This window comes from Trachurus japonicus, chromosome 17, assembly GCF_045865225.1.
Source record: "Trachurus japonicus isolate A0001 chromosome 17, Traja_1.0".
Taxonomy (NCBI): Eukaryota; Metazoa; Chordata; class Actinopteri; order Carangiformes; family Carangidae; genus Trachurus; species Trachurus japonicus.
Genome location: NC_140923.1, coordinates 16326497 through 16351264, shown reverse-complemented (window position 1 = coordinate 16351264; position 24768 = coordinate 16326497). Strand labels below are relative to the sequence as shown.

The 24768-nt window shown below is 42.3% G+C and overlaps 1 protein-coding gene across 1 annotated transcript in view; it reads right to left on the bottom strand.

Annotated features, from left to right (window-relative positions):
• The window catches only part of LOC146970396 (macrophage mannose receptor 1-like), a 60591-nt gene that overhangs the window by 765 nt on the left and 35058 nt on the right, over positions 1-24768 (bottom strand). The window contains exons 6-29 of the mRNA XM_085805917.1: positions 24343-24480; positions 24058-24234; positions 23406-23560; positions 22770-22883; positions 22333-22448; positions 22076-22224; positions 21785-21984; positions 21456-21577; positions 20876-20948; positions 20625-20778; positions 20501-20539; positions 11319-11482; positions 11154-11215; positions 10785-10885; positions 10307-10449; positions 9964-10069; positions 8985-9112; positions 8474-8509; positions 7747-7852; positions 7225-7457; positions 6460-6625; positions 5744-5914; positions 5539-5655; positions 5056-5220 (exon numbers count right to left, since the gene is read on the bottom strand). Of these exons, the coding sequence (XP_085662043.1) occupies positions 5056-5220; positions 5539-5655; positions 5744-5914; positions 6460-6625; positions 7225-7457; positions 7747-7852; positions 8474-8509; positions 8985-9112; positions 9964-10069; positions 10307-10449; positions 10785-10885; positions 11154-11215; positions 11319-11482; positions 20501-20539; positions 20625-20778; positions 20876-20948; positions 21456-21577; positions 21785-21984; positions 22076-22224; positions 22333-22448; positions 22770-22883; positions 23406-23560; positions 24058-24234; positions 24343-24480 (3135 nt within the window). The remainder of the gene's footprint in view (positions 1-5055; positions 5221-5538; positions 5656-5743; positions 5915-6459; positions 6626-7224; positions 7458-7746; positions 7853-8473; positions 8510-8984; positions 9113-9963; positions 10070-10306; positions 10450-10784; positions 10886-11153; positions 11216-11318; positions 11483-20500; positions 20540-20624; positions 20779-20875; positions 20949-21455; positions 21578-21784; positions 21985-22075; positions 22225-22332; positions 22449-22769; positions 22884-23405; positions 23561-24057; positions 24235-24342; positions 24481-24768) is intronic.

The following is a 24768-nucleotide window of genomic DNA, read 5'->3' as shown; positions in this document are numbered from 1 at the left end:
CAGGGTTCTAAATTAACACCCGCCAACCCGCCAAATGCGGGTTAAAAATCATTTTGGCGGGTGTTAATAAAAACTTACCAGCCAGTTTGGCCGGTGGTGCATGAGGCAATCGTCATCATGTCAGTCAGAGCCACTCTACTGTTCTCGCTCCCTGGGCAGACTGGCTCTGACAGTACTGACTACATTTCCCATAAACACTGTCGTGACGCTACGTGATGACGTATAAGACGCCTATTGGCTGCGCGCAGGCAGCGTAACCAAACAGCGCGAAACAGAAAGCACACAGAAGAAGACGACGAAAAAGAATGGATGTACGGAGCAGAAATTATCAGAAGAAGGGACGGAGCTAGCTAAAGTAAATTAAAAAAGTAGCACAAACTTAAACTAAATGCGGCGGTGGTTGGTTGGACAGACGTCTGGGGGCGAGAAGAGGAAGGAGGCAGGGGACGAGGTTGAGAATATCGACAACAATGCGTGCGAAACGAAAAAAAGAAAGTTCAATGCAAAATGGTTGACGGGTCGCGAATGGCTTGTGTTTGACCACGAAAATGTCGTCATGTTTTGTAAGGACTGCCGCTTGTACGCAAAAGAAAAAAACAAAACAAACAATTTCGTGGTGGGAACTAATAATTTTAAAGTCGAGGCTGTAAAGGACCATGAGAGTGCCCGGAGTCATCAAGAGAGCCTGAGGATTAAATCCGCCAAAACAGGTCGTATTGAAGAGAGCCTTGCTGGGAGAAGCCTTTCTTTATTAAAAGCGTCGGAGCTGGAGAAGATGCAGCTACTTTTTCGAAATGCCCACGCCATCGGAAAAAAGGGGAGGCCTTTCACCGACTTCGCATGGATGTGTGAGTAAGTGAATTGACGTTAACGTTACTATTTACATGTTTCAGAATCAGTGCATTTAATACGATACAGTGATGCTTCCACAGACACTAATGGAACTTTACAAAAATATAATATTATATGATAATTAATTTCAGGGTGGACAGGAAGAAAGGCTTGAAGATAGGAGAGACATACACAAACGAATACCAGGCAAAAGAATTCATACACTACATAGCGTTGGAAGAGAGAAGAAAGATGAAGGAAAGATTATCAGAGGGCAAATTCATCTCAGTCATGTCAGATGGATCCCTGGACAGTGCAGTGATGGAAGAGGAAATGGTCTACGTCAGAAGTGCCAGTGAGGGGAAGGTTAAAGTTGATTTCGTCGGAGTAAAATCTGTCTCAAAGCCTGATGCTACAAGTATAGCTGAAGCCGTGTGCAGTATAATGGACAGTGAAGTCAGCACTGATTGGAAGAAGAAGCTGGTAGCTCTCACTACAGATGGAGCGTCGGTCATGACAGGAGTAAAGAATGGTGTAGTCACAAAGCTCCGTGCAGACAGACCAGATGTTCTAGGGATCCACTGCCTGGCCCACAAACTTGAGCTCGCCTTTTCAGATGGAATTAAGAAAAATGTGATGGTCAGGAAAGTTGAGGACTTGTTGAGCGGACTCTACACCGTATACCACAAGAGTGGAGTGAACAGGGCCAGCCTAAAGAAACACTTCATAGAGCTCCACATGAAGGCTTTGATGCCAACCAGAATTGGTGGCACCCGGTGGCTACCACATCTCTACAAAGCACTAGACCATTTTCTCAGGGGATATGCTGGCATTGTACGCCACTTAGAGGAGAAGGTATGTCAAGTTATAGCCTACTAAAACCAGCAGTGTAGATGGATAATGTAATGTTTGCTTTCTTTTTCTCCTCATCAGCTCTGAATGTTGTCTGTGATATAATGCAGTTGTTTTATTTGTAGTCCGAGGAGGCCACGACCATCAATGCTGTTCTGAGGGCAAAGGCCAAGGGGTTCCTTAACATAGCCAAGGATGGTGGAGTGCTCAGGTTTAGCTGTCTTCTCCATGACACCATCTATCAACTGAGCAACCTCTCAAAGTCACTGCAGAGGTCAGTGTCAACCCTGGCTGAAGCTCAGAGGTGCCTGTCCTCCACTCAGGCTGTCATAGAAAAGTACAAGTCAAGGTATGTATCATAATATCCAACAATTTATGATTTGATGTTAGGTTGTGTTGGTGTGTTTTCACCTTAGTATAAATAAATAAATAAATAAATATATATATATGAATGAATGAATGAATGAATGAATGAATGAATAAATAAATAGGACATCCATCCATCTATCTGCACAACTGTAGACCTGGGCCTAAACTGAGAGCAGTGCTGGACACAGACACCTTTGAGGGAGTCCTCCTGAAGCCTACTAATGCTGAGCAGCATGACAAGGCAAAGAACGAGCTCATCGACTCTCTGTGCCGGTGCATCACTGCTAGATTTAGTGATGTGAACAGTGGTGTCCTGCAGGCGATGCGGCTGACCAGTTTCCAGTGCTGGCCAGAAGCAGACATGAGTTCAGGTTAGCAATTCAAATGTAATTTACAAATCTTTACGCATTTATGTTTTAAGGCAACTGCTTAACTTTATATGAATGTTTTCCCCTTTGTTCTCAGATTTTGGAGATGGAGACATAACGAAACTCATCAGTCACTTCCGACCTCTGCTGCTGTCTGCTGGAGTGGATGTGGAGTTGATCCCTGATCAGTGGACAATTCTCAAGGCTGAAATCTACGGAGCAGGATTCAGCCATGGTACTTGATGTTTGAGGAAAAAAATATCATACTGATGTACCTTAACAGTAGCATTTTTAAGCCAGTGCTTGAAAAGCTCTATAGAAATGTCTGATATTGTGAGAGTTTTATTTTATCAGCAATCAGAGTGAATGCCATTTGTTAAAGGCACAATCCAAATATTTTAATAACTACGTTGCATTTGAAAATAATTGTTTGCATTTTGTGCATAATGCTGTCTGACCCTGCTACAGGAACCTTTGAAAAGACCTGGCCTACTGTGAACAGAATGCTCCGCCATCGGTGTCCTGACGTCCTTGATCTCTTTGATGCTCTCCTCACCATCCCTGCAACTACAGCTGATTGCGAAAGAGGGTTCAGTGTGATGAATCAGGTAAAGAGTGACTGGCGCTCACGCCTGAAAGGTGAGACCCTCTCTGACCTCCTGAAAACCCAGTTGTGCTCACCTGACATCAAAGACTTCGATCCTACCAAAGCCATTGACATCTGGCATGCAGACAGTTTGCGCTCCCGCAGGCCTGAGTTTGTGCGCAAACATGGAGCAAAAGGAACTGAGGACGGCTCAGATTCAAATGAAATGAGTTCAGAGAGTGCTGAAGAAATTTGATGTGGTAGAGCTCTGAAATTATCAAAATGAAAAATAAATGATTTTTTTGTTGTATGCATGTACTGTATGTGTATGTATTGTACTTGGATTGTGTTAATAAAATCCAAAATGTAAAAATAATTCATCCAGCGGGACTCATCTCTCTTATCTAACCTTTATTATTTTCACTGGAAAAAATTTGGCTAGTGGAAATTCTGATTGGCTGGTAACTTTAGAAAGTTACCAGCCAAATTGGCTGGTGATCAAAAAAGTTAATTTAGAACCCTGATTGTGACAACCTCTAAAATAGTAGTAGTACAACATTAAAGCAGAAGTAAGTGATATATTCGTGTTAATATAAGTCTTAAATAGTTCTATCTTCCGACAGCAATCACTTACATAGAGTGTTTGGACTGAAAAACGGGTCTCTCAGTCCCTCTGCTCTGCTCTGAGCCGAAGAGAAAACATTTATCGTATCCTACAGTTTTTATCCAATGAGGAGAGAGAACGGCATGCAGGGCTGTGTGTGCAGCCAAGGAACGCCGTGAATGTGGTGACGTAGCGACGAGGACTGTTATGGTGCGTTCAAGGAAACTCGTATTTTTCCGACCGTGAAGTGGTACTAGTTCGATCTGGTACGAGTTCACCGGTCGGAAGTTACGAGTGGCAGTTATAGTGACTTTCACCGGTAAAACAGGTCGGAAAAACACGAGTGGGTTGCCTGAAACGCTACAAAGTCGTAAGTTGTGACTTGAAGCTGTAATTTACGATTTCAAAAGCCTGCCTGGAACGCAGCATTAGTGAAAACGACCGGACCACTTACTTCTGCTTTAAAGTGAAATTCCGGCGTAAGTGTAAACCATGGTCAAACACACCGTAACACCGAGTTAGACCCCCCCTCGAGAGATCAATTTGCCCGACCGCTACATTCACGAGATCCACCAACTTCAGCAAATACCGCAATATCGCCACACACGGCGCTCTCCGGATCCACTGTCTGACCGCAACCAAAACGCCACCATTTGCCCAAAATAATGCTCAGAACTGCACCAAATGTCATCAATAGTACACACAGGGTCCCAGCACGTAGTACGAGTTGTCAAACATCTGCTAGCTTTGCCTGTTTTCTTTAGCAAGGAGATGCAACTCAACTCACCTACTTCTCCTCCGGGAGCCGCTCGTTGGTGAGGAAGCCCTGACGAGTCGATCACCGAGTGCACCGGAGTTCCGCAGCTCTTAAAAATGCTCATTTGCGCCTATATCGTGGCCAGCACTCGATAATAATAGTTATAAAGTGATATGCAAGATAAAAAAAAAAAAAACTCTGATTGTATTTCCATGAGGTAATTGTTGATTGAGCTGCGGAACTCCGGTGCACTCGGTGATCGACTCGTCAGGGCTTCCTCACCAACGAGCGGCTCCCGGAGGAGAAGTAGGTGAGTTGAGTTGCATCTCCTTGCTAAAGAAAACAGGCAAAGCTAGCAGATGTTTGACAACTCGTACTACGTGCTGGGACCCTGTGTGTACTATTGATGACATTTGGTGCAGTTCTGAGCATTATTTTGGGCAAATGGTGGCGTTTTGGTTGCGGTCAGACAGTGGATCCGGAGAGCGCCGTGTGTGGCGATATTGCGGTATTTGCTGAAGTTGGTGGATCTCGTGAATGTAGCGGTCGGGCAAATTGATCTCTCGAGGGGGGGTCTAACTCGGTGTTAACGGTGTGTTTGACCATGGTTTACACTTACGCCGGAATTTCACTTTAAGTAACCGGCATGATGACAAAAATGGCTTTGTTAAGTCCGTAAGGCTAATACCTTTTGGTGTTTTGCAGATGTATGGTCTTTGGTACCACTGTCTCCCTGCCCTCCATGTCCCATCTGAAGTACTCATCGCTCCATAGTCGTTGGAAGTAGGTTCACCTTGTCCTTGACCCCAATTAGTGTAGTCCACAACAGTGTTGTCCAACCACAACCACACCCCTGGAGACACATAGATGTTTTTTTTCTTGTGCTTTCTTTTGTTAACAGATTATATTTAGTATTTGTTTTTTGTTTTTTTCATTTATCTTATTCATATTGACTGTGCAGAAGTATCCTGATGTTTGTACTGTAACCTAAAAGAAGTGACCACTCTTTGTCAACTATTGAAAGAAATTGTGAAAAAAAATTTGACATAAAAGTTTAAAACATGGAATATTAGCCCAAAATAATCTTCAATCTATTGGTTTGCCATGTGTGTAGTATTATCCTGAAGCTGAAAATGTCTTTACATATAAAAGCAGTCAATAGAAAGAGTACCTTTGTGAGTTTTATACATGCCGATCCAGAAAGAGGAGTGGCTGTCTTGAAATGTCATTGCATTACTTTGGATGAATTCTTGCTCTGAGGGATCCTCAATGCTGAGTAGGGATCCACCTTCAGAAAACAAAATGGTACTCTTTAGTGAAAGCTACAGTATAGACATTTAATTACCCCAAAATATCTTTCACAAGAAAACACTTACCAAATCTTGCACAGTTAGCCGCTGCATCTGCCCACCTTATTTCCTCTGTGATAAATATGTAACAGTTGCCCTTAAATGGTTGCCAGAAAAAACTACTGTCCACAATGTGTAATTTATCTGGGTCATCAGGGCAAACTCCTGGATAAGCACTTGATTCAGTTGGTGGCACATCTGTAAATTAGAGAGGGAATAATTGATTAAAATTCTGTACTGTTAAGTGTGTTTAAAATGATTTGCTGTTAAAAAGGAGTTACAGACATAAACACAGGAGGTATCCTAATTAGTGCTGTCAAACGATTAAAATTTTTAACCGCGATTAATCTCAGAATTTCCTCAGAAATGGCTGGCCCATGCAAATCCAGCTGCAGAAATAACCAGGGGATGGGAGCGTCGTGGCAAAACTCACTCACACACATTCGTATACATGTACACACCTGTCTATGTGGTCACATCTGGAGAGAAGCAGCAGAATAGGAATAAATGACAGATCTATGGATATTTTACATTTTGCTTCTTCTATGGAGTTAATTGGCGGTTGGCAACCAACTTGAAGGTGCTTTACCATTACTGGACTGAAGTGGGACAGTAGAGGATAAAATGGGCCGCGATAAAAAATCGTGATTAAAGCGTGAACTATGACAGCCCTAATCCTAATGTTTGAAGACTTATACGATTCAAGTTTAAACATGCTCCATAAAGATTGTTATTGGCCATACCTATTGACTTCATACAAACGCTGCTGATGGTCTGATCGCAGTTAGCAGTCTTCCATTTTCCATCCACATCCGCGTAGACACAAGGTCTGTCTGTGCTTGGTTCATTTGGACCCCAGAAAGAAAGTCGCAATCGCCAGCCATCAATATATCTAAAATAACCACCGGTCTGAAAGCGAGAGATTGATCAGAGGGAAATTAGCTTAATTATAACAACCCTTTCTTCCAGGGTGATGTATCATATTAAGATGACCCTGTTTTCTATGGTTTTCCATCAGGTTGATATTGTCAGGTTTTACTGAAAAGGTATGAATGGCTTGCTATTAATCTTGAATGGTGAGGGTGCATACCACATCTCACATGACATTCCTGCCCCTTGTTATAACCAAATTGTTCAGTGCTATCAGAAGATCAGTATTTGAAAACTATTTATCACCAGTGAGGGCAAGATTTTTTCACTACTGCAATAGCTGTCTAGCCCGGCTAACGCCAGGCCACATCTCATTCTCATTTGAGATTGAGTAAGGGTCTGGATAAGGTGTATTCACCTTCAACTTCCAAGAGGCATGACCAATGGACATAGATCAAAATGCCTCTGTACGCAATTGGATTGTCCTCAAACCAATCAGACCAATGATGACATGCAAAGCAATGCAATACCCTGACAAATGTCTTTTCATGATATACAAAATTTCAACCCCTCAGTAAGTGATCAGTGGTTTAAAAAACCTGCTTTAGCTGTGTTATTTGTCATTGTCGTGACTTTACCAGATTTTTGTTCAGTCCAATCCAGAAAGAAGTGTTCAGATTCCGAGCCATCAGTTCAACATAGACCTGTGCCCACTCATTTCGCAGACTAGCCAGTTTGGCACCATCATCTTCACAGTGCTTATTGGCTTCATTCCAGGTCATTGGTTGAGTAACAACCTTGATAGAGTCATTCAGTCGTATGACATAGTCAGTAGTAACTGTTGGTTCAGGGGAGTCTGGGAGAGATGGATCTGTTTCGGGGGGAAATTAAAACAATCACTGCAAAATATTGAATTGAACACTGAAAAATCTCTCTGCAAATTAACAACTGCTGCTGTATACAATTAGAAAATGTTACCCTGAAGCTACATGTATTGTACGTGATGACTATCAATCATTTGTATACATCGTCTTAGATAGATTATAGGTATAGGTATATTTAGGGGGAGGAAGAGAGAAACTAGCAGTAACGGCACAGACTGTAACCATAAGTGCATTTTGTTGGTTGCAGATACAGAGGCACATCATAGATGAACTCACTGGGATTTCGAAGACAGACAAAACCATTGGTGTCATTGCAGTGTTGAAATGTCCATTTTCCAATACCAAGGTCAAGGTTGGTACTGATTACAACACATTTGTTGTCCTGGGGAGTGGAGAGAAAACAGTGGGTAAAGAGATTGTTTGGGTCCAGGAATTAAAACAGCATCATAATACTGCTCAGGTATGTCCTTGTTTTTTGAAATCAGGAAAATGACTGAAAATGATTGCTAGCCCACTTATAAGAATGTGATTATTATGGACATTTCATGAAGACTACCTAATACCAATATCACAGTGCCAGCAAATATAATCTGAATTTAGGAAAAAACAAAACATCTGAAAAAAGATTTAAGATTTCAAAATACCTTGACTATGAGGAAGAAGCCCTACAAACTGAAAGTAGATGTTTTTGAATAGACAGGTTTTTTTTTTTTAACTCACTGAGAGCTACCACCCTGTCAAGTGAGCGCGCCTACATGGTACTATTATAATGAATGGATAGATTCACCATTCATCAGATAGATAAATAAGCTCATACACACTAAATGCAATGCATGTGCTGTACTTGTATCATTCACGCAATTGTATTGCCATACTGTAGGTTCCTCAGTCACAACTTCTGTAATTATTAATATAATTTTTTTTTGTCTCAAGATTTTGAGTGTAATAAAAAATGTCTGATCGCAGAAGTTAAATGTAAAACGAAGCAGAGTTGCCTCCTTACCGTTGGTCTTTCCATCATTGAATGAAACCTCATATCCTGTTAAGTAAACCCAGAGAAAACAAATAACTAAAATGCAAAAAGTTTAGTGTAATTTCACAAGTCATGAAAAAACAAGCATTTTCTTACCATTAGTATAGGATGTCTATGCTGCAATGTAAACACAGAGATTACAAACTAATGCACTTAAGTTATCATAGTAGTCAGTTTATTTTGCACTTAAAGCATAGTGCACAATTGTGTACAGCTGTGCCTTGAGTAAAATTAATTTGAACTTTACCCAAATATCTGGATGTCGATTAAATAGTACATTTAGGCGGCGTCTCTAAAATTGAGATAACAAACATTGGTTACATTTCTACACACACACACACACACACACACACACACACACACACACACACACACACACACACACACACACACACACACACACACTTATATAAATTATCAGGAGTGCTGCACAATCTACTTCTTCACATTGTCAAACACATTTCAGACTGTGTCCACTTACATTAAAATCCAAGTTGATATATGACTTTGGTCGCCCATCAGTCCAGTAATATCCATTGTCATATAAGCCATGAAGACCAATCCACAGATCAGTAGTAGGTGCATCAGCCATCTGATTCACCAAAAACACTGAAAATTTGAACAAAGATTTATTTGCATGAGGGTTTATTTCCCTCCAATTGTTACTGAAAGAACACACTATGGTATCTCAGTGAGGTGGATCTGTCTTCATAACATTGTCCGTCTATTATAAACTAGATAACAGAAACAAGTAACAGACACAGTTGGCCTCACAAGAAAGAACAGATAGCTGATCAGTCAATAGCGATGCTGGGTTTGGCTTATTCAAACCAGGTTAATCTTGTTTCGTGAACAGCCTTTGTAGAGGTTGTAGCAGAGCTTTAGATTTGTAGATTGAGATGTATATAGTATAATCATATGTAGTATAATCATTAGTCATTGGAATGTTTTACATTTTTCCCAATAAAATAGTTAAGTGATAAACTAATTATTGAAACATGAGCCTCTCAACTATCTACCATTGTGACCAGCTGTCTCAGTCACAATGCAGATGCTCAATTAGCCATATTCACACCGTCACCATCTTTGCTAAACGTCATCACTCAGGGTAGGAAGACTCAACGCCATCACATAACAACTGTTGAGCTATTTAACGTTCCGGTGTTCATCACAACATCTGATATGAATAACGTGATATGAATAACATGATGTATCTCGGGTATGCGTTGACTGTCAGAACAGTTTTACTGCTTTTCTATCTTACATTGCATTAGCAAGGGTTAGCAGATGCCGGCTAACATATTTTTTTTATATTATGAAGACGCCGCCAAAGTACCCACCCCGAGTGGTGACATAAGATGGCGACGCTGTGAATTTGGTCAATTCACAAAAAAAATCTGAGTAAAAGTTGAGGGCTTGAAGAAATTTGTGTCTAAGAAAAAAAATTACATGAAACAAACCTTGTTCATGTCTTGAGGAAATAGAGGCCAAGTTTCCACCCATTTCTTTGCATTGATTCCTCGCTCCATCCCATGTTAATTTCTGTTCTTTAACAATGAGGTAACACTAAAAATAGAAATTTGTATATTTAAGGTGTTGCAAATCTACCAAATACATCTCCTCAAACATTGTATTTTTAAGTCCAGCCTATGTATCTAAATTTAACATGACAAAACAGCTAATGTGATGTCTCTAAAGAGCATTACAAGTTGTACCTTTTTTTAAAAGATTAAAATATTTGTGTTGGTTTTATTCTTGTATCTTAAAACAAGTAATTTGTAAGGTTAAAAAATGACCTCTGACCTTGGAGTTGAATTTTTTCCAGTTAGCTGGGCAGCCACCTTTAGGAGGCACTGTGGGTGCTACAGTGGTGTTAGCTGGAGGGGATCCACTACGTTTGCAAATGGACCGTTGCTCGTACCCACAATTATAATCATGCCAGAAGCCTGTGAACCAACCCAAGATATAAAAATCAACATATATGATCAATGATCAACACTCACAGAATCAATCTCCATTTTAGATTTTTTCTCTATTCCTATTCATATTTAATGATACTTTGTAGAAGATTTCTTTAATTGTTTGAATTAGGATGCTTACAGTAAGTGTAGGGAATTAATAGGATTAATGTACATGTAATTTCTTTTTTTATCTCTTTGTTCTATTGAAAAATGAGAGGCTGAGCAAGCATAATTTTCACCAATTCAATCGGTACTGAAATCTTAAATTATGTTAGATATATAATTTGGATGTAAAGTAGATTATATTGTAATTCACTCACCATTCAATTCTAACATAACAGCACAGTTCTCATCGAAGTTTCTGAAATCAGGCTGACCTTCTTCCCACCTTTGAAACACCACTTGAGAACCATCCACCCACCTTTAAAGTAACAAGCAAAACTGAAATTTTGTAACAAACAACTACAAAAATATAATTCACATAATGACATACTGATTCAATTCAGTAAAGGGAGTAAAGGGTCATTATGGAAATAGTGCAACCTGCAATTTTACCTTTGAGTCACTGATTCTTAAAATGTGGAGCAGATTGAGAACATACTTTTCTCAGATCAACAAGTTCAACAATAACAATAATTCAACAATAAATTGAGATAAATGTAATAAATGTGACTGTGTTTGGTACTCACTGATATGTTCCATCGAGATCTACAGTCAGGCCTATCCAGTAAGACCCATAACTCTTGGATATCTGCAAACATAGAGGGCAGATTATGCTGAAGTAAGTCATATGTTTTTGTTGTTTATGCAGTTAAATACCATGCAAACTATGCAGTATATGTGTCACTGCTCACCTGTTGCCATAAAAAGACTCTTTCGGCTTCACTGTTGATAGTCACCAAGTCCCCATGCCTTTGTTTGCAGAAGGAACGAGCGTTTTCCATGGCCTCCCTATCAGTATTAATAAAATACTGATTCCCATTCCATTCTAGCCATCCGTCTGAGGTCCTGTTGTAGGCTGTAAACATGTTAGAAATACATGATAATACTTAAGTATACAGTATGTGTTAATTTTTTAAAATTGTTTTCAGTTGTTTTCAGCTTGGGGTCTCAGCAGGTTAAATTTAAAGGCATGCAGCTAATGTGCAATGCTAAAAGTCAAAGGCCCACCCACCCAACAAAGATGTACTGTAACAGCTGCAGCTTCAGCATGACAATGTTGCCAAGCCATCGTACTTGATTTCCAGTAAATTGCATTTTGTATTTAATTGTATTGTATTATAGAATACAAACTGTGACAGGAGTTTTCATTCATTTGACAGGATAGTGTTGTGGTATCAGTTTATACTAGGGGTGTAACGGTATTTGTTTTGGTTCCATGCTGTCACAGTGCAGGGGTCACGGTCGGTGCACACAGTCACACGACGAATACGTCGTGAATATTGACAGTTGAGCCCTCACTCCATGGACGTCGGAACTATTTTCTGAGAGGGGGGCGGGATTTTTGTTGGGAGAGTCGGGGGAGAGACGCACACTTATCAATGATTAAAGATTTGATTTGAAGTTATTTTATAATAGCATACGGGATTTCCTCAAATCAGTTATTTACACGAACAAATAAAGGCCAGCCCTAAATACAAGCCGGGTCAAAAAAACAAAAAAAACAAACTCTCGCCCGGAACAAACTGACAACCAGGGGCGCCGATTTATGTTTTTGCTGGTGGGTGCTCACGGTGCTTGCATGACTAGTGCTGAATTGATGTGCGCACATTCGTCTCACGCATCTAACAGCAGCGGCCGCAATAAACACCTGTAAGCTCTTTCCTACATGCGCGCACGCACGCACACACACACGCACACGCTCTCTTTCACAAACACACACAGTCTACACACTTGTGATGCATACGAGGAGTTATTGTCAATGCAACCTAACGCAAAAGGCTCCAGTGAAGAAAAAGGAAAAACAAAACCCACAATCCAGCACCACAGCCTGGACTGAATAGCATGGGTAACGTATAGGAGTGTGAATGGAACTGTCCGCACTCCGCGGTGCTGAAAGTCAGTATAGGTAAACAGTAACAACATACCAGCTCATGAGCATATAGGCCACTTCATTCATTCATTAATCACAACCTTATACTGTCATTGATCACAATGGCTTTTAATGAGACAAACCTATAGTAAATCTGAGGTTTTACTAACATCACACCCAAGGAAAGAATAACCATAACCACCAAAACTATAGCAAAAAGGCTCAAATAAAAGCAAATCCACAATTCAAAACGATTCCGACACATCCTTACAGTGGGGACAGCTCTCCATTCCGACACCCCTCCACTTCGACACCCCGCTGTTCCGAAATAGCCCCACTTCGAAACACCGCTACTCCGACACCCCCTCCTCCCCCCCGCAGCTGTCCAAGGTGCTGAACCGCGTGACGTTGTTTACATTCTGCTTTGTGGCTTGTCTGTGAAACGTGCTCTCAGGGACTGGGCAGATCTGTCCCACTTACTTTCTCCCCGACTCCGTTGTTGGAGATCTCCACACAGTAATAGAAATACACTTTTTATCTTTTTCTCCCCCCCTGCTCCGCTCGAGCGCGGCTGAAGCCGGCTTGAGCTCACAGGGGCGCGAGGCTGCTGCAGCCGCCGCTCGCACTGACAGCTGACTGAGGGAGATGCTTTGGTTGGGCTTAGGCAATGAAGAAAGGAGTTGGTTAAGTTTAGTAAAAAAGACCAGGTAGAGGCTAGACAGGCTAGAAGCATAATGAACGTTATATGTCAAAGTATTTGCTTGTTTTGCAGTTAATTATGCACATGATCCGTTTGACCCCAAAAAGGAAAAAAGGATCAATGCGCGCTGGGGGTTTCCCCCAATAGCCTTTTCGGAGTAGCGGGGTCTTTAGAAAAAATAGAAAACCCCGCTATTACGATGAATGGAAGTCTATTGTCGGAAAGGCGGGGCTTCGGAAAGGCGGGGTGTAACCCCTTACAGTATACAGCAGGCCATATCATAACAAATATTTAATTAGTTGTTTTGTCACTCACCATTCTTGTTATTTCTTGATGAGGAATGTGTTGCCCCTGGTAGCGGTGCGTTTTATAAACTGGTCCGCGATTGTTTCCAGGTCCCTGCTCCTTGACAGTGTCTTGTGATAGTTCAGTATTGCAACGTGGTTCAGCCTTGCTTGCCCCATTGTGGACCGCAGGTAGGTTTTCAGGCGCCGGAGGCCAGAAGTGCATGACATTACAGGCACCGTCAGGGCAAGTTTCACAAGTTTTGTGACCTCTGGCAACAATGTTCTCAAATACTCTCCCTGATCCCCCTTGAGAAAGTTCACTACATCCTGAAAAGTAGTCAGCCTCACTCCTTTCTGTTTTGCGATGTCCATGCACATATCACGATGCAGTGTGAGTCTGGTTTCATCCAAGTCATCCTGATGAAACTCCATGATGTTCTTGCTGTCGCCTTTTCCAGTTAGAAATTCCTCAACATCCTGCATGTGTTTAAATGAAGAAGGACTAAATCTCCAATCCAGGGATGCTGATGCTGTGTCCATAACCTGGAAGTACTGTTGTCCGTACAGTTCTTCTGCTGTCTGAAAGCTGTGCGGCGGCGGCGCGCCTGCGTCTTCCAATCGGCGGGGGATTTTTCTTTATCTGGGCAAAACCGGGCTTTCCAAACCCAGCTCATCGGCTGCTGCAGTAGTGTTGCCCCAGAATTCGGCGAATCCTTCCTGAAGAGCCTTCATGTCACCTCTGAGTGTGTCAATCATTTTCCTCGTGTTCTGTATGTGTAGCTGACGCTTTTGGAGAGCAGTGCTGACTGTTTCCATGCGAGTGAAGTAGTTAAGCATGACTTTCAAAGAAAAAAAAGTCCCGAATTTCTGCAGGTGCACAAGCAGCACTGGCTTTACCCCCTGCTTCACCTTTTTCGTTTGAACTCAGGTCCTCTAAAAAGTCAATCAACGCACTGTAGTTTGAGGCAATTGACTGCAAGGAGGCCTCACAGTCCAGCGCGTCGGACACAGAGGTTTCAAAGACGGTGCTTCTTTACCTTGAAACTCATGGAACCAGGCGAGTCGTTTTGGTGAATTTCTGATCAGGGTTATCAATTCACGAATGAGAGTCATAAAGTTGCGACAGGCAGGGATGTTTTGGGCGACGTAATTCACAACTAAATTCACCAGATGTGCGGTGCAGTGCACATACTGCGCTCGGGGCTCCTTTTCCAGCACGCGCGCTTGCAAACCAGCTTTAATGCCAGACATATTTGACGCACCGTCATAGCATTGTCCTCTGCATTTCTGAAATGGCAGTGAGAATCTCAGCAAAACATCATTCAGCGGCTGGAACAGCGCGTTTGCTGTGGTTGTTGATGTCTCGTAAAATCCAACAAAATGTTCCTCTGGCTCCAGATTTTCAGCCACAACACGAAAACAAATCGACACCTGCTCTCTGACTGAAATGTCGGCGGTTTCATTATCACAGAAAAAAACTCACACTTGATTTCTTCAATCAGTGTTCTCAGTATGTCATGGGCCATAATTTCTGTCATCTCATTTAAAATATCATGTGAGAGCCACTTGTTCTCTTTACGTGCAAGCCATGACGTATCCTGAGCACGTAAATGCAGTAACTGGATCAAGTTGGAATCCTCATCCGTGCTTCCTCGGATGGCCAAACCCTGACATGAAAGATATTGGACTGAGGATAGAATAGCTAACAAAGCTGTTCTTGCATCTGACATCTGCTTTTGTTTACAGGCAGAAATTGCTGCGGCAACATTTACACCTGCATTAGTAGCAGCAACAGTGCTAACTGCAACTCTATGCAGATAGGACTTTTCATGAGTTTGAAATCTCTCCAGTGCTTTGGGCCAGCTTGAAAAACCATCCTGTACAAAACCTTGCAAAGACTCTTGGTCATGTGTTGTGGATGGGAGAGGGGCGCCCATGTTTTTGGCTGCAGTGCAAACTTCACAAAATACCTTGTTTTTTGCAGCATCGAAGACTATCCATGCGTATTTGCCTTTCCAGCCAGCTTGAAACATCTTGAAACAACATCGCCCAACATCTTTAGGCCGACTGCTACTGTCCTCAGTCGTTAACACGGTAGTTTCACTTGAAGACGGTGTCGGGTCAGTGGATGTTTTGGGTATTTTAATAACGAATTTATCCATTTTGTTGGCTAAATCACTGCTAGTTTTAATGCAATGCGTTGCTAGGTAGCGGGAAGTGTCATTAGCCAATCAGCAGTCTCGCTCGCCAGACGCTCCTCCACAGAAGAAAGCCAATCAGTGACAAGTGTGCGCTGGCGCACGTGGGTGCTCGGCAATCTCCGTGGGTGCTCCGACCCCGAAGCACCCACAGAATCGGTGCCCCTGCTGACAACGATATGATCAGAAACTCTTTCAACTTTGTGGACTGTCTGCATGTGAAGACTGACTGGAGCAGAGGTTGCGACGGGCTGGGGGTCATAAAAATTCCATCATAATCTATTTTTACTGGTCATTTTCATAAAAAAAAAAAAGATAATAATGACACATTATATAGCATTCAATTGTAATTAATATCAAGTCCAAACAAGCTGAACAGAGAATGCTCCGGAGCAGAGTCGGCGTCAACACATAACCAGGGGTCATTGAATGCGGGGGTCACTTTCTGCCACTCAACATCTGTAGACTATACAACGTAAATACGTGATGATGATATCAGTTTTCTGTCAACAATCAACACACTAATCCATGTATACCAAAACATCCAAAGGAGCACGTTTTCACATCTGGCACCGCATAGTGCACTGGCGTTGTCTGAAAGTTACAGCCCTCTCTCTCTCTCTCTCTGTCTGTCTCTCTCTCTCTCTCACACACACACACACACACACACACACTAGGGATGCACATTTTGAATTTTTTTTCTGACCGATAACCGTCGCTTGTTAACCGATTATTAACCGTTAACCGATAAGATTAAGACACTTGCGGGGCACGGCCAAAAAAAAAAAATGTATCGCTCCAATTTTTTTTTTTTTTGCCGTTAAATACACACGTGCGCCGCGACAGCTGATCAGTGCGCTCTGTCTCAACTGATCGCGCTCATATGGAGGTAGATCGTCCAATGTAGAACTGTTTTTATACAAAGTGCAGCCAAACACCAGGCTGAAGGAACAGCAGAGCTCCTCTGACAGCTTCTCTGTGGAGCTGCAGGAGAGCTGCAGCTGAACAGGCTGGAGAGCAGCGACGTCCTCTTTTTTTTTTTTTTTTCTCAGCGCCGTAGTTACAGGTGATTCACATCTATGTCCATGTAGGCTACATTTATTGTCTGACCTTCCTTCACTGGGGCTGCTGCTGCACATACTGTCAGTCCTCCTGTATAAGTCTTTGCTGGGAAATATGACTGAAGGCACGTGAACTCTGCACGTGTCGACGCGCCCCCATGAGTTGACGACATAAGGAGCTAATAAAATAAATAAATAACCGATAGTATTAATCGGTCAAAGTTCTTGTTATCGGTTAACGGTTAAACGGTTAATCATGTGCATCCCTAACACACACACACACACTGTGTGCCATTTCTCTTTTACGCACGCACACAGCCATAGCGCATCACTGAATCAACTGAAGCTATAAACCACACCAGAGGTTGCGCTATACTTTTTCGTTGCCGGTCATTTTGACTGACGGGGTCATAAAAATTCCGTCATTATCTATTTTTACTGGTCACTTAAAATTTTTTTATGATAATAATTACATATTCAATAGCATTCAATTTTAATTCATTTTGAATATATATATAATATCAAGTCCAAACAAATTGAACAGAGAATGCTCCGGAGCAGAGTCGGCGTCAGATCACATCTAACCGTGGGTCATTCAGTGAATGCGGGGTCACTTTCTGCCACTCAACATCTGAATACAACGTAAATACCTGATGATGACATCAGTTTTCTGTCAACAATCAACACACTAATCCATGTGTTATACCAAAACATCCAAAGGAGCACGTTTTCACATAGGCACCGCATAGTGCACTCGTGTTGTCTGAAAGTTACAGCCCTCTCTCTCTATCTCTCTCTCTCTCTGTGCTTCTCATCTCTCTTTTACGCACACAGCCATTGCGCATCACTGAAAGAACTGCTACTAGACCACACAGCCAGATGCAGCACAAATTCAGACAGGACAAAACCCCACACAGCTGTAAGTGTTATAAACAATGCCACGGCGGGCAAAATACATTAAAAGAAGGCTTAGCGTTACCTTTAGAAGAATTGTGTGCTGCGAGTGTGTGAAACGATGATGTCATACCCCCACTGCTCTACCTGTACAGAGACAGAGACGTTCCGAGACACACCGCTATGTAGCCTACAGCTATGGACGTAACTTAACAACAGCTGACTACTGTTGGTCCCTCGGACACTGCAGATGAATCTCGCCCGCTAAATCATTATCGACCGTCATATTTGCACTGACACGACTCCCAGTCAACATTTGAATCGTGCGGGGAAGCTTTCTGTTTTCTTCTCTGTTTCTGTGTGGCAGCGCTACAGCACCACACACGCTCCACACAGGTCTGGGGTATGTACTACAGCGTTTTCGACTGAAAGTCCACCAGCCAGCTGTGAGTTTTTTTAAATCTAATTCTCACCATAGTGACTTTGTGACATTGTATTGGCTATGTTATATATCGTTATCCACTGCTCCATGTATTGATTATCCGCTGGTTTCATTGTAAACAAATGCACATGGCCAGACGGCCATGGGTGTGAATTGCAATCTGTCAAAATGACGGATGGCCTCAAAAATTTTTCCGTCACCGTTTTAAAAAAACGGTCAATGACGGAAAATAATCGGTTAACGCGACCCCTGGACCACACAGCCAGATGCAGCATACATTCAGACAGGACAAAACCACACTCAGCTTTAGTACAATGCCATGGCGGGCAAAATGCATTAAAAGAGGCTTAGCGTTACCTTTAGAAGAGTTGTATGCGGCGAGTGTGGCCATTAAAGAACAGCGTCTTTCCACTGGGTCGGACATTTTCGGGTTCAGTCACTCTCAAAGGCCAGCTGAAGCACCTGGACCTTACTTTTGTGAAGCATTGCACATCTGCCGAGACACACCGCGGTCTATGGACGTAACTTAACAACGGCTGATTAGGCTACTGTCGGTCCCTCGGACACCGCAGCTGAATCTCGCCCGTTAAATCATTATCGATCGTCATATTTGCACTGACACGACTCCCAGTCAACATTTAATCCACTTGTTATGACTCAGTCTGGTGGGATTTACGGTAGAGTGGTTGCTAGGGACTCACTGACATACACGTGAGAAGGGGGCATGGTGTTGAGGGATTCTCTAAAGTGCTGGCAGCTGCTCCCGGAAAGGAAGTCGGGATTTTGGAAGGAGGAAGAAGGAAAAGCCCACGAGGAAGATGCCACAGGAAAAAGGCGATTCAACGACCCCCGAGAAGACTGAAGCGACATCCACCACACCACCACTTGTTTTTCTTTTTGATCCACAATTAATGAACTTAAACAACGAAACAAAGAGCGGGCTGTCCGAGAAACCGAAGTCAAAGGAGACAGCCGGAGCCGACCACGGACAGGGCACGTGCAGCTAACCTGGGTGAGTTTTCCCACAAAACACGACCCCCCTCCAGAGAGGAAACAGTTGCACTCACCCAGGGAATTAACTTCACGTACAAGTCGATGCATCACGCAGGGACTGGTAAGGTTTATGTTAGGTGCTGGGCTAACCTTTGGGAGGGGGTTTTTGATTAGGTAGAGCCGAGGCGAGCCTAGCACCGTAACACACTTCTAATGTCTGGAGTTTGAATACTGCGGGGAAGCTTTCTGTCTTCTTCTCTGCTGTTGGTGTTTATGTGTGGCAGCGCTACAGCGCCACACACAGGCTTGGAGTATATACTACAGCGTTTTCTGAAATGGAGGGAGTGAAGCGCTACAGCGCGTGACAGAGACCCAGGTCCGACAGCAAAAAATAAACTGAGGGGGGAAAAAAGCGTAATGCTGTGGGTAGCCTATAGGGAGGCGGCTGATGGAGTGCGGGAGGGGGGGGCGGCCGCACCCCCCGCACCCCTAGTTCCGACGTCTATGACTCACTCCAATCCAGGTGGCGGTAACGAGTCTAAAAGCTGCCAGCAACTGTCATAACAGACGACGAAGAGAAGTGATGAGAGTGTGAAGTTGGAGAAGCCTCATTTATATCACCCGTGTGGCTTCATCGGTGACGGCTCGCAACTGGTCGACCGGACAAAGGCCGTCTGCGATATTTCGCAGATGTGTGGTGTGTCACTTGAAACGCATCAAACGCATATAAGACGGCATCATCCCGATATGTCAATCACTGGTCCAAGGAAAAAGACAAATTGTGTTTAACAACTTATCCCCGCTGCTTTTAAGCTGCATCTTGATATGAACACAGACAGGACCAGAAACATCACCAAAGCAACTGGCATCTAGTCTAAATTAACTGTGTAAACCAACATTGATATTAGTTTCTCGTTTTTTTTTTATTTTTTTATAATAGTTGCCAGTTGTCAAGTGCAAGTTTTTTTCCTCTAGAATTAATAATGGTATTATAACACTCCTAATTCACTTGTTTTCTTTTTTTTTCTTTTTTTTTCTTTTCTAACAGAAGATGGTTTTTAGTTTTACATCAATTAGTATCTGTTGTACCGAACCGTGACGCCCGAAACGAGGTGCGTACCAAACCGTGACTTGTGTGTACCGTTACAGCCATTCATCTGTATAAACTAGGGGTGTATTATAAATCTTGCATACTGTAGATCAGACACTACAGAACATCTTTTGGAATGGGCCAAAAGGAGCACAGAGCTTTTATGTTTTAGATTGTACTACAGATGAAAATGAGCTAGTAGCTAACTCTGGTATGACTGTCCCTGTTAAATAAATAGATAAATTGTATATCACTTATACAGCAAAATTCAAAATGCTTAAAATAGCAATGCAGGATTCCTCAGTCAGGTTTCATATATCTATGCAGTAGCTCACGCACCAGGAACGACAGGGTCTGGAGGTGGCTTTAGAGTCTTTCCTGTAAGGACACAAACAGGAGATAAGATTTTGAGCATTTGGGGGTGATTGTGTGTACCTTATGTAACTTAATGACCAGACTTTACCTGCACGGATCTGACAAATCCATCCAATGTACTTCTCACACTGCACATCGTTCCAAGACCCAGAACGATCCCACCCAGGCATATTGAATTCAACGCAAGATTCAACATTATTTTTATTGTTTGGTTCTCCATCTTCCCAGTGTTGAAAATTTACCTGTAAACAAAAGAAAATGATAAATGTCATGACAATGTATTGAAGACACATAAACTGTACCTGCGTAATTCAACCACAGAAACAAGAGGAGACTCACAGGGGATCCATCGCTCCATACGTAACCAGTGCCTGGGTCAGGAGCACTGAGTCCAATCCAGACTGTCCCATAGCTAATATTGACAAACATGTATAAATCATTTAATGGGCTTTATGCACAGCTCCACCACTTCCTGAATTTAAGGCAGGTCCTTCATTTCCTGTCTTACATTATTGGACACACTGATTAATCCAGGTGTGTCTGAGTAGTCACAATGGTCAGACACACCTGGATTAATCAGTGTGTCCAATATTGTAAGACAGGAAATGAAGGACCTGCCTTAAATTCAGGAAGCGGTGGAGCTGTGCATAGAGCCCATATGAAACAGGTGTAAGAAATACAATTCATAGTTGTCCGTTGAAGTTCAGTTTAAGTGCTTTCCTGTACAATAACCGACCTATTGACATTTTGCTGCAGACAGTTTTATAATTATTTTTAACCCTTTGAATTTAATTTTCCATTCCATTCACGAACATGACCATATGACCATATGTTTATTTTAACAACCTGAATGAATTTAGAGTAGGCTATCTGGGAAGAATGAGAACAGTCTCTTTTAAGAGAGCAGGTCATCAGGTACCTCCGTCTTGGTAGTTTAAGCTCAGCAGCACTGTGGATGCTGAGCAGGTCCCCTCCAATGGCCCTGCAGTAATCTCTGGCCTCATACCAGGTTCTCTTGTTCAAAGATGTGTAGGGAAAAATCTGAAACACAAGGCAAGAAATCCATCTGTGACTGAAGGTTTGGTGGTACTCTTCCTTAATGCACAATTTAGCAGCATTAGTACCACCATAGTGACAATGATCAGTGTGACAATGCTGACATTTTGTGTTATGTTTGTCATTTGTTGGGATATGAGGTAAATCAGGTGAATGTGTGTATCGCTTGTGTTAAGCTGCATTGAATCCTACCTTAAAGCAGATGCTTCCTGATGCTTTTGGAGTCCAGCCCTCTGCACAGTTTAGTTGAGGAACCGTTGGTGGGACGGGGGTTATGACTGCCCCCTCTGCCAGGTGTTTGCAAATGTACTTCTCCTTATTGGTGCAAGGCAGCACATCCCAGAGACCAGCAAAAAAACCCGTTGTCATAGCAACACAGCCCTGTTGGTGACCTTATGTTGTCAAGGGAAGAAACTTAAATTATCATTGGTGAAGCCACTTCTGAACATATCTTGCAGTGGAAAGACTTTTTTTCCCCTGTACCTGGCATCTGAGCATTCCAGTGAGTAAACCTCACTGTGTCTGTGTTGGTCCACACAAATTCATCAATGTTTTTCTGGTTTGAGAGCCCTAACCAGAAGAACTTCTCAGGTCTCATCCCTACCAAGCTGACTAGAAATGCATTGTCCACCCTGGAACACAAATAAGATGGCAAATTTCTCATATTGGTGAATGATGTGCAGTTACATCTGAACCGCCAAAATCTAGTATCCTCGTGCAGTCGAAACAAAAGTTCTTACCCAGTTGAAACATCTGCCAAGTATGAATTTGAACTCTTGCAGTCGTCTTTTGCTTCATCAAACGTCTTTGTTGCTGTCCCCACAAAGTAGCAATAGGAGCCGTACCTTTTCCAACCCTGGATTTTTGGAAAATAATTTGGGAAAATGTAATTAGTTTGTTGTCATAGTACGTTTTATGATTATGGAGTAGCAAGTTAAACAGCATAATGTGCTGTATTTTAAGGGATTAGAGATGGTTGCTTATTGATATCAATAGATATATTGCAAAAAAAAACCTTACTGTTTGTCAATATAAATTTTGGAATTGAATAAAAACTTCAGCCCAGTGTATTGCATCATTCAATATTATATTGGTGCAGTACCACTCAAAACTTTAACAAAGCCAAGAATCAGAATGTATTCAAGACAGACATATTTTTTTAGGAAAGCTCACGCACAGGTTTGCAGCCTGCATTCTGCTCCACTTCATCTCCAGAACGTTCAGAGTCACCTGCCTTCATACAAATGAAGCCATGTTTCTCCTCACACGCATGGTCAGCCCAGTTCCCATTCTGCAAGTAGAAACATAACATAAAATGTTAATCTGTGTGGAAACTGAACACTGATACTCAGGCAAACCACAGTGTACTGAATTGCATCAAACAGAAAGCTTATAGTGTGCAATTTGTTCCAATGTATTATCCAGGAAATAAACGCGAACAGTAGGTTATTTGGCCAGAAATGTGCAGACTCAACTGTCACACATTTTTGGGATTGTTGAGTATCTCGTTCCCAAAGCATTGGTAAAATAATGTTGTATGGTTTTCTTGAAAGGCTCTCGACAAGATTTTGTGGCCTGGCTGCTAGAGTTGATTCCTATTCGTCCACAGCACAGGGTGAGGTCCTCACACTTGACTCGTGTTTGGCACATTCAGCTGATTCCATGGCCTTTTAATCGTGTTGAAAGAGGAAAGGGCCTGCCCCACAAAGTTACCACATAGTTGGGCACAGAATGCAGGGAAGTAAGGGATTACTCATAGATACAAACTTCTCAACTTAGTTTATGCACCATATACCCACATGATGCACTTTACCTCTCCCTTGATGAGAACACAGTCTTCTTGATATGTGAACACACTCGGTCTTCCAAACACCCAGCTGGTGAAGCTGACAGTAGAGTGGTCACTCCAGTCAAACAGCCCTTCTGTCCTCTTGTCATTCAGCCCAATCCAAAGCTCATCAGTGGACGCTGCAGACGAGGACAGAAAAACATTAATCTCAGTCAATCATCTGTCTTCATTTGGTGTGAGGTATTTGCTCACTGACTGTGTGTCTGTTGTAGGTCACCACTGCTTGGCCATAGGTCTGTGTGTAACATTCACAAGTACTTGTGTAAGTTTCACTACTCTACAAAAGAAAAAAATCATGGTTGACTACCGGTATGTTGTAGTGCAAAAATATGAACCATATGATGCTGGAGGACTAAAATAGAAAGAGCAGAGGTACATGCATACAGCAAAGGTCATGCATGTTGATATATGTTGTCATTTTGATATACAAAAACCATCAGGATCTGTGTCAGCCCAACATACAGCAGTCCAGTAGCTGAACCAGTCACTAGTAAATGTGTAAATAACAATTAGGTTATATAATGTTTTGCCTCAGGGTGGCACCAGAGATCAGAGGTGTGTTGTTTGTTGTAAAGACTTGTTTCAAACTGCACTATTTTCTATTGTCTTCACATACCATATCCAAGTTGAGAGATAACAAAACTCTGGTCCTCCACATTGCGGATGCTGACTAAGTCCCCTCCTTCCTTGCGGCACATTTTCTGAGCATCAGACCATGTTTTCTGGGTGCGATTAAGGTGGAAGCAGTGACCATTGTAGGGAATCCAAGGGCTTGCACAAAATCCTTCCTCAGCTGCTCAGGAAAAAGTAGATGTGAATTCAAGGCGTGAGTGACAGATGACATTAAAATCAACTGAAGACACAATAGTGATATACTAATTAGAGTAGAACAGGTCTTTACTTTGAACAGGAGGAGCCACAGCTCCAGCACTGTAGCAGATGTAGCCCAGTTTCTTTGTGCACACTGAACTTTGCCAGGAGTACTGTACAGCACTATCCAGAATTGCACAGTTTTGTCCTGGATTTGGAAGTGGGTGTCCTAAAACAAGACAATGGTTAAGCTTGGCATGTCGGCACAGACTCCACTACTTCATCTGTACTATTTCAACAAAATTGTACAAAAAATTGTATATTATGACTTATATAATGACATTAAATATTGAACTTGTGGGCATTAATAAGAATTGCTATATAAGTTACTGGTACATCAATATTGATCAACAGGCAATAAAATACTTTAAAAGCGGTAGATATGGTCAGGCTCAAGTCAGAGGGCAAGCTCAACTTTTTTTTTTCTCTATTGACATTTCATGCCTTGTCATTGTCT